Genomic DNA, 9,982 nt, shown 5'->3' with positions numbered 1-9,982 from the left:
GCGCCCTCTTCTTTCTATTAGGGGGCTTGGTTGTATCTTTTATTTTTTTCCCTTTGTTTTTTTAATAGAAGTGGTTTATCCACCTTTTCAAAAATCCTTATAAATGTTTAATGTCATGCTTTCCATTGGCGAAACTATTTCAATTAAGATTTTAAAAAAGAAGGAAATTGAAATAGTTATATGATGTTTAGCCAAAAGTGAAGGACAACTAGCTATGAGTATGATGAAGACATGAAACCACAGAAATCAGCATGCTTTATTATTGTATTTTCTCTTGATACTGTCTTATTCTGTTGAATTTTTTAAGGGGTGATAGGCCGTTGATTTTGTTTCTTAGTATTAGTTTATTCCTTATCTTTTTGTATACACATTTTAATTGACATAAGTTTATCTTTAATACAATGCAAAACTACAATCAGTGCTGCAGCCCAATTTAGTGTTCAGATTAAAATATTAGATTTCTAATAAGGAATCCAATAAAAATATAGGGTTATTTACAATTAAGAGCCTGATTTTTAAGTCTTTTACTATAAGTATTTCCCTCTATTTTTTATGACGCCATACAATTTTATTTTATTAATTATCAATTCTCAAGTTTGCCTTCTCATTTTATTTTTGAGTGAAGATTTTATTATATTCAATTGTTATATGCACAATAAATATACCACCAATTTTTTTCACATGATTTAATTATTTAAATAAATCATTTTATAATACGTTTCAACACCGATTAATAGCTTAAAATAAATATAATTTTTATTTAATTAAAAAATTATTTTTCAATATTTTGAATTTAGTTTTTTTTAAAAGTGGATAAACCATATTGATTAATAAAATCAGGAGAGTACAAAAGCTCCACCAAACAGATGAGAAACAAATTACAGAAAATCATCAAACACCATTAAATTTGGTAACAAATACAAAAACACAACACTCACAAAGAGGAAGCAGGGAAATTTAATTCTCTTTCTTTTAATCTAAGCCATAAAAAAATAAAAATTCCCAAAACAATTTCCCACTTAACACTAACCCTTAGTCTAACCCAACTTCTAGGATGCCAAAATGCATGAAGGGAGGTATCCTATAAAGTATAAACCAACCACTATGTATGACTACATCCTATATATTTAACCAAGCACATTGTTTTCCCACCCTACTACTAACAACATCAATCTCCAATGCCTCCCCTTCTCTTATTTGTCCTCTCCATCCTCTTTCTCTTCACGTACTCCTACTCCTCCTCAGAACCCATTCCATTTCGTTCTGAATTGGAAATCAATCTTCTCTTTGAGGGTTGGTTAGTGAAACACAACAAGACTTACAAAGAAAACTCATTTGAGAAAGCTAAGAGGTATGACATCTTCAAAGATAATCTTAGGTACATTGATGAACATAATAGCGGAAACCACACTTTCACTCTCTTCCTCAATGTGTTTGCTGATCTCACTGTTGAGGAGTATAGAGACACTTATTTGGGCAGTTTACCACCTCTTCCCAAAGAGACTGTGGGCATTGAGAGTGATAGTTATAATGATGACTTCAGTGAGTTTATCAGTGATGATGATTTACCAAACTCCACAGATTGGAGAGACTCAGGGGCAGTCACTACAGTCAAACATCAAGGCGCTTGTTGTAAGTAACATATATTCTTCAAATTATGTTTTGAACTTGATTTTGCTTTGTTTCACATATTAAATTTTATGACATCAATGCAGTTCCTGTCTTTAAGAAAAGGAAACATTTTATATATTTTTTTGTATTTAAAGAAAAATGTTTATTATGATCTATGATCTATGATCTACTGTGTCTGCAAGTTTGGCCAAATTTCATTTTGCTCACCGATGTTTGATTTGTTTCTAAATGCTCACTCAAGTTTTTTATTCCTTTCACTGGCGGGTCACCCGACTGATTAATGTTTTAATCAGCTGACATGCAGGCTTGATTAACATTTTAATCACTCAAGTGGCTGAACACGTGTCATTATGTTGCCACATCATCAAGTCCCTATCTAGCAACCAAAGTGAACAAGAACTAATAATAAAGCTACTTTATTCCTCTAATGAAGAACACCACATCATCCTCCACACCATCATCACATTCACCCTCACCTTCATCTTCCTCTCCGACCATGGCTGGTGTTGATGATAGTGTCAACCCCACCCTCTTCCTCCCATCGGCCCCCTTCCCCTCCCAATCATAGGCCACCTTTTACGGTAATTAACTTCTTACTTAGCCAAGTAGTTCATCACCTTTTATGTGGCCTCTAATAACATGGTTCTGAAGAGATCTACTTGAGAGAAAGCCTGAACAGTGTGACTTTGAATGTGATGGCGATGATGTTGATAGGGAAGAGGTATGGAGGGGATGATGAAGAAAGGGTGAAGCTCAGGAGGGTGACTGAGGAGGTGTTCTTGTTGGTTGGCTCATCAGCCATGGAGGACTTCTTGCCCTTTCCAAGATTGGTAGGGTTTGTGAGTGGGTTGAAGAGAATGATGATGAGGTTGGAGAAGGAGATGGATGCGTTGTTTCAGAGTTTGGTGGATGAACGGCACCAGCGATGGAGCAACTGTGGGAGTGAGGAGGAGAAGAAGAAGCCGGTGATTGATGTGTTGTTGGAGAAGAAGATGGCAATGATGTGGCAACATAATGTGACGTGTGAGCAGAGTAGGATCTCACAGCCTCCACGTCAGCTGATTAAAACATTAATCAGTCGGGTGACCCTCCAGTGAAAGGATTAAAAACTTGAATGAACATTTAGAAACAAATCAAACATCGATGAACAAAATGAAATTTGGCCAAACTTGAGTGATATATAAAGAAAATTAACCCATCAATGCAGTTCCCGTCTTTAATAAAAGAAAACATTTTATATATTTTTTTGTATTTAAAGAAAAATGTTTATTATGATCTATGATCTACTATGTCTGCAAGATTATATATATATAAGGTGTTTTTATTTATTATATTTTTTGTTTATGTATCACATATATATATATTCTCCAAGTGGAAGATGATGTGAATTGCCAATATGGCAATTATATCATGTCATCATCCATGTGGAATTTAAATAGAAAAATAGATATGCCAGTTTCAACTTGTAAATCGAGTATTACATAAGCCACCTGAAAAAAAAAACAAAAAAAGAGTTTAGTATATGAAATTAATACATGTTAGGCTATTAGCATGAAAAAAAAAAAATTCAACACGGGTCTTACTTTCCATCTTTTTTTCAAATTTTAAAAATTTGTTGTCAACATCTTTGATTTTATTTTCTTTGCTTTTCTTTCAATTTTAGATGTTTAAATTTAGGTTAGGATAAATTTTTTAATCACTTTATTTATATAAAATCTCATTTATAATGTATATCATCATATATTATATAAAAATATGATAATATTTTATAGTAAAAACCGTTATTTCTTTACTAAAGAAATTATTTATTCATTTTCTTTATAGAAAAACATAGTTTATTTGTGAAAATCTAGCTAATATAAATAGATAATACATAATGGTGTTTTTTTTAATAAAAAATATTTCACAAGCAAACCATAGCTGAGAAGTTGGAGACTGCTTGGAAGAAATTATAAATGGCATATGCATGACAATGCTACTTTTCATATTTATGAATTTCGGCCGGACAACAATTGCCTAATGCAGTGGTTAGTTACATGGGTAATGGATGGATGGGTAGCAATATTGTTTATCCACTATTTCTGCACTTAGGTACTGTTTATTTTATTGTTCTAATGCTTTGGGGTGGGGGGGGTTCCTTGTGAGGGATTGTATCCTTCTCCTCTAAGGTTGCACGTAAAAGGAAATTTACTAACTTGATATATTTCTACAAATTTGTTGGGCACACACCTGGCTGATTTGCATTACCCCATGCGACACCTAGTCGAGTTAATAATTTTTTAAGGTTCGATAACTTATTGTAACTAGTGCACTTATGTACCTGTATGCATATCCTTTTATCGATAAACCTTTAACTGAGAAGAGGGGTGGTTGTTACTTATTGTAAAATAAAAAAAGCCTGAACAATTATATATCATTTATTTTAAATTAAACTATTAGTTAGATACTAAAAGATATAAAAGCTGAAAATATGCATGCATGTTGAAATAAAACATATGAATGATAAATGGTTTCATGCATTTGCTGATTCTATCTATTTTAATAACTCAATATATATGTACAGTTTGTTGTTGGGCTTTCGCGGCTGTTGCAGCAGTAGAAGGCATAAATCAAATTGTCACAGGAGAGCTGATATCTCTATCAGTACAGCAAATAGTAGATTGTCAAGCCAAAAGTTGCAGCAAAGGTTACGTTGATGAAGCTTATAAATATATAAGAAGAAACGGTGGCATTGACAGTGAGATCGACTACCCATATAATGGAACCTATGAACAATGTGATAAAGAAAAGGTTAATTACTACTTTTCATGCTTTTCATCACTTCATAATTCATATTTAGAAGAAAGGTCATAATTTATATGCCATCATGCATTTCTGAATGTGCTTCAGGCAGATAAAAAAGTTGTGACAATTGATACTTATCAAAGCCTTACTGAAAGCAATGAAAAGAGATTAAAGATGGGAGTTGCTAAGCAACCTGTTGCAGTGCTTATTGAAGCCTATGAACGAGCTTTTCAGTTATATGGGGAGGTGAGAATCTATTGATTTAACTTTGGTTATATGATTTTCAGTTATATGGATGGATGGGTTTGGTTTCTGATAACAAATCTATAGTTAAGATGAAACTGTCACTTCTGAGGTATTTCATCATTGTAGCACAGCATTTACAAATACCAGATAACTTTCTAAGTGAGGTTCCAAATCTGAATTTCCATTTACTCCAAAAGATGAGCGAAGTTAAAATCCAGATTTCATCCTCAATTTCTTGTTATCTTCATTATAAATTTACTAACTTCTATTAATGGTAAATTTTGAAAATCTCAATTTTTATATATACAACGATTGCAAAAACTTGAAGGTATAAATATGCCTTTCTAAAATTTCTCCTTTCATATATATATATATATATATATGCTCTTCATAAATTAAATTTTTAGATATAGATATAATTAACTCTTTGACTGTTAATAAAAAATTATCGAACTAAATCATTAAACTAGTTGAGGAAAGTATATTTTTACCTTGGTTAAATACTTATTAACATTTAGTTATGTATATACATTATGTGAATAAATATAACCGCTAATGGTTATAAATCAGTGTATAATAAATTATAAATAAAAAATAAATATGTAAACCTTCATTATAATGGAGGAAATGTTAAATGTTCACATATGTACATATAAAGGTTATAAAATATATTTAACTTTATCCATTATTTGGTGATAATAAGTGGTTAATTTTACTAGAAGATATATATATATATATATATTAATTTGTCCAAATCTTAATTTTTAAGGATATAATTGAAGGAGAAATTTCCAAGTCCTTTTAACCAAATATAAAATCTTTTAAGTATGATATACAAATTCCCTGACAAAACACAAAATTATGTTAATATGATATTGTATATCCTTGTAACTTCCATTATAACAAAACATAAAATTATATTAATAGTTTCACATTCCAAATTATCTCCACTTGCCTCTAACTAATTGCTACCTATGTTTATCTGACTATGCAGAGTTTAAAGATAGAGATTTTGGGGAGCATTTTGAAAATTGTTTGATTATGATTTTTTTGGTGGAGATTATAAAAATACACTTCAATATTATAAATTTATGGAAGATTTTAAAAAGTAGCTCTAATTGTTCCTTTTTTTAGTGCAAATTTAAAAATTTGGTCTTAATAACTAAATTTGCCCTTAAAACCTTTATAGATTCAGATATTAAATATTAATTTATGATGGATTTAAAATTGGTTCAATAGCTTGTAGCCACACATCGGGACAGACGCATAAACCACTAGAATCCATAGTCCCAGCATCGCCGTGAGAGTCCCAATCTCGCATAGAAACTGTATATATCCCATAAGCCAATCCTTCCCTTTTTGAAATCTTAGTTTAATGGTAGCAAGTTTAGATTTGGTGGGTCCTCAGACAATATGGTAATCGTATGATGGACTGTTCCGATCGGCTGTCAATAGATCTTGGGTCCCACATCCGACATGGGCCTGTGGGAGTGTTGGGACATAGTAGATCTAGCACTCGTCCATAGTCCCACATCGCTAGTAGAAATGCCATATCTCCCATAAGAATCTTATATATCCTAAGCTCAATCTCTTCACTCTAAACTGCAGATATGTAGAAATGTTTAGTGTAGATGGGATCCCTCAAATTGATCAATAGCGTAGCCACACACACATACAGACGCAAAACCACTAGAATTCATATTAGTTCTAGCACCCGTTATAATTCCCATAACTAGCATAGAAATGAATATTCATGCCGATAAGAATCATAGAACTAATTGCAATCTTATTTAATTTTATCAATTTAAATTTATGATATTAAAATTTTAATTTATGATGGATTTCAAATTGGTTCAATATGCATGATATCAAAGAACTTTGATTTTAAAAATTATAAATTTTGCAAATTTCCCGCCCCCTTCTATATATATATATCTTGTTTAAATATTTTAAATCTCACATAACTTTTAATTTTTATTTCAGGGAATATTTACGGCACATTGTGGGACAAAAGTTGATCATGCTGTTACTATAATAGGTTATGGTACTCAGGGTGATCAAGATTATTGGATCATTAAGAATTGTTGGGGTGACTTTTGGGGAGAGGCTGGATATATGAGAATAGAGCGTAATACTGAATCAACGAAGGGTAAGTGTGGCCTTGCCCAGTGGCCGCAAATCCCCGTAAAAAGAAAACATACGGTAACTTTGAATTTCTTTTCTACTCCATTTCATCACACATTGTTTAAATTAAGGTGAATGAAATAGATATCATGGAATGCTCTTGTTTGAAAATTATCTCAGTAAAACCTAAATTTTAACATTGCTTTATTGAACTTAATTTGCTATCATCACTTTTTTTCAATCACGATTTTTTTATTGATTTAATTAGCCAAATACAATGTAGATTCATGGATGCAAACAGACTATTGAAGGATCAAGCATAGTTATTTGTTTATGTATGTCAAGCTTAATCCATAGCTTAACCCGAATACTGTTTTCATTTGTTGTTCTTCACTTTATTGATTTTTTTTAATATAGATTTTCTTGCATATAAATGAGAACAAATTATGAAGCATATATGATATTATGATAATATTCATTAGATTAACAGGAGATAAATAAATTGGTCTTGCTTACATCTTAGATACATGTTCCATTCTTAAGTGGACGTCACAAGTGTACATGTTTGGCTAACTATTTTAATTCTGTTTGTTTGATTGTCAAAATGAAACCAAGGCAACCAGCTTGGAATGAGGGCATGAGTGAGCACTCCGGCAACTTTATCCTTAATTGGTGTGCTTCTGCAATTGATGAGCTTAAATAAATATAGTGGTTATCAATAATGTTTAATGCTTATAATCATTTGAACACTCCTATGTAAAAGATATTGTTGCGTTTGATCAGTGTTTAATTAAGATAAACTATGGCTATTAATTTGCTTCATCTCGAGGGGAAAACATAAAAAATTTCCGCATACAAACCTAAAGTGATGCATGCAAACAGAAAAATTACAACTTTAAGAAGAGGTATATGAAAAGTTAGACAAAATAGATGAATGAATTGATCGATCATGATGAGAATAATCCCCATAAAAGCCCAGGTTCTCTTAATGAAATTATTTGAGCATAAGGACAAAAGAGTGAAAATGTACCTCTACTAGAATCCATTAATATGGACAATCGATTTGGATTTTGTTGCTCTTCGAACTGATTTCAGGAAGAAGGGGAGATTATAATTCAATAAGAGAAAAACACTTATTTTGGATTGAATCACCATGTGTCAATTAGCGAACACATCATATTTATAAATTTATGGGGCTAATCACCGGTCTGCCTACTATAAACTTGACAATTTACCTCTAGTAATTCTACACATTATTATTTGATCCCATGCATCTAGTTTAGATGATTAGGATACAACAATATTTTAAATCACTGCAATTAGGTCCATTTATTCAATGATGACAACGCATATAAAAAATTATTAATGAGATTTGTAGACATCTACACTATCTAATGCATATTTTTATTACGTCCCTATCTGGTGTGTAGTTCACATCCTAATAGTTGCCCAATGGACTATGCACCTTAAGGATTTCACAATTACGCACAAGTAACCATCAACAACCAAAATGTGTTCACATCTAAAAAATTATCTAAATCAATCTTGTCCATCAACTTGTTCTGCATGTGGATCAATGACTGCAATCGTCACCAGCGATAATACAATTTAACCCACGGTGATCACATATACTAATTCAACTACCAACATATATCAAGTATGGATGTGTAGCATGGAAATTACAAGCCAATGTTATCTAGCTTGCCTATTACAAACTGGTCTAAACATAAACCTTGTGAGATCAGAGTTCAGAGTAAAAATAATGAATAAATTGAAATTTTCATAGAATTTGTTTGAAGATGTCATGACATCAATACAAGTATCAAGCTAAGTGAAAACCAAATACAAACTCTAACTAATCAAAAGACATCTCTACTAACAACACCCATACGAGCAACATGCTCATGAAAAATTATATGTGCCAATGGCTTAGTGAAAAGATCCATAACCATGGAGTTAGTCCCTCTAAGTTCAATGCTCACAAGACTACTTTGAACCTTTAATAGCTAGAAACTTGATGTCTATATGGCCAGAACTTGAAGAACTCTTACAACTATTTGAAAACAAAACTGCTACTCTATTGTCACAATATAATTATAATGGTCTTTTCGGGTCCTCAATAACTTACGATCCTCTAACAAAATTGCACAACCAAATAGCATGACTGGATACCTCATAACATGTGGTGAACTCCACCACCATAATTAATGAAGCAACTTTTGATTGCTATGTATAACAAAGACATAACTAGTGTTATCCTTTGATTTTCTAGGCATCTGGCCAAGTGGGAACTAGAATGCAAAATTATTTCAAGCCTATCCGATAAGCGCTTGTTTATACATGTTATATATTGGCATTATATACATATCGAGCATGCCTTTTATCACTTTATGTGCTCATTTGGTATTTTTATACTTCTTTGCACAGCTAGGGTGTGTGAGGACCGTCTTCATAGCAAAGTTGGTGGTATGGACCAATTTCAGAGCCTTTTTTTTATAGAAGATTATTTCAGTTTTAGAAGACATAAGGCCACACCACCAACTCCACGACCAAGGAAAATTTCTCCATAGCTATGGAAAAATTCCCATGGCCATGTGCATGATTATGTATTGTAGCATAACACTATAGTGATAACGATGTAGTAGAAACATTGTAGTACACTACTATAGCTGATCGAGGGAAAAAGACAGAATTGCAGACGGTCGTGGTAAAATTCTCCATGGTCATGGAAAAACTCAGGAGAAGCCTTTTTAAGTCAATTTGGGTTATCTTTCTAGGGGGCTTTTTTTGTAGCTTTGGGAAGAAGAAAAGAGTGGTTTGCAGCCCAAGCTTGGGAGAGGCTATATTTGGCCAAGGGAAGGTTCCAGCATCATCCTCCATCATCCACACCGCCGGCAAGTTGTTGGGAAGCATCATTCGACGCCAATGAATCATCATTTGGCCATTTGGAGGGCCGATCGTAGGATTCTTCACCATGGATTTGGAGGGAGTTTATATGCATTTATTCATGTGTTTTATTATCTATTTGTGATTTTGGATTGCATTACTCCATGAGGAGCTAAACTCTTAATTGGATACTTGGGTATGTGAACTCTAGGGTTGTAATTGTTTGATTTAATTCATGCTTTTCTATTTCTTGTTGATTTGAGTTTCAACCTCATGTCTTGATTTTGGTATGACCAATTGTAGTAATAAC

At 32.4% G+C, this 9,982-nt stretch overlaps 1 protein-coding gene across 1 annotated transcript; it reads left to right on the top strand.

Moving 5' to 3' along the window:
- Window positions 1-1,172: 1,172 nt before the first annotated feature.
- On the top strand, window positions 1,173-7,585 carry LOC120269365 (zingipain-2-like). The gene is made up of 5 exons (XM_039276702.1): window positions 1,173-1,632; window positions 4,196-4,422; window positions 4,522-4,662; window positions 6,646-6,864; window positions 7,402-7,585. Exons 1-5 carry the CDS (start codon window positions 1,179-1,181, stop codon window positions 7,417-7,419), a joined length of 1,059 nt encoding a protein of 352 aa, XP_039132636.1. The 5' UTR covers window positions 1,173-1,178; the 3' UTR covers window positions 7,420-7,585.
- The last annotated feature ends 2,397 nt before the right edge of the window (window positions 7,586-9,982 follow it).

Source organism: Dioscorea cayenensis, chromosome 9 (assembly GCF_009730915.1).
Source record: "Dioscorea cayenensis subsp. rotundata cultivar TDr96_F1 chromosome 9, TDr96_F1_v2_PseudoChromosome.rev07_lg8_w22 25.fasta, whole genome shotgun sequence".
Classification (NCBI taxonomy): domain Eukaryota; kingdom Viridiplantae; phylum Streptophyta; class Magnoliopsida; order Dioscoreales; family Dioscoreaceae; genus Dioscorea; species Dioscorea cayenensis.
Note: the sequence above shows the minus strand (reverse complement) of the source record. Positions and strands in the feature narration are given on the sequence as shown.

Bases quoted from the DNA above. Each gene is read 5' to 3' on its own strand.
- LOC120269365 (XM_039276702.1), top strand. From the start codon at position 1,179: ATGCCTCCCCTTCTCTTATTTGTCCTCTCCATCCTCTTTCTCTTCACG. The intron at 4,423-4,521 runs GTTAATTACTAC...AATGTGCTTCAG, and splicing joins AACAATGTGATAAAGAAAAG to GCAGATAAAAAAGTTGTGAC. The intron at 4,663-6,645 runs GTGAGAATCTAT...TTTTTATTTCAG, and splicing joins CTTTTCAGTTATATGGGGAG to GGAATATTTACGGCACATTG.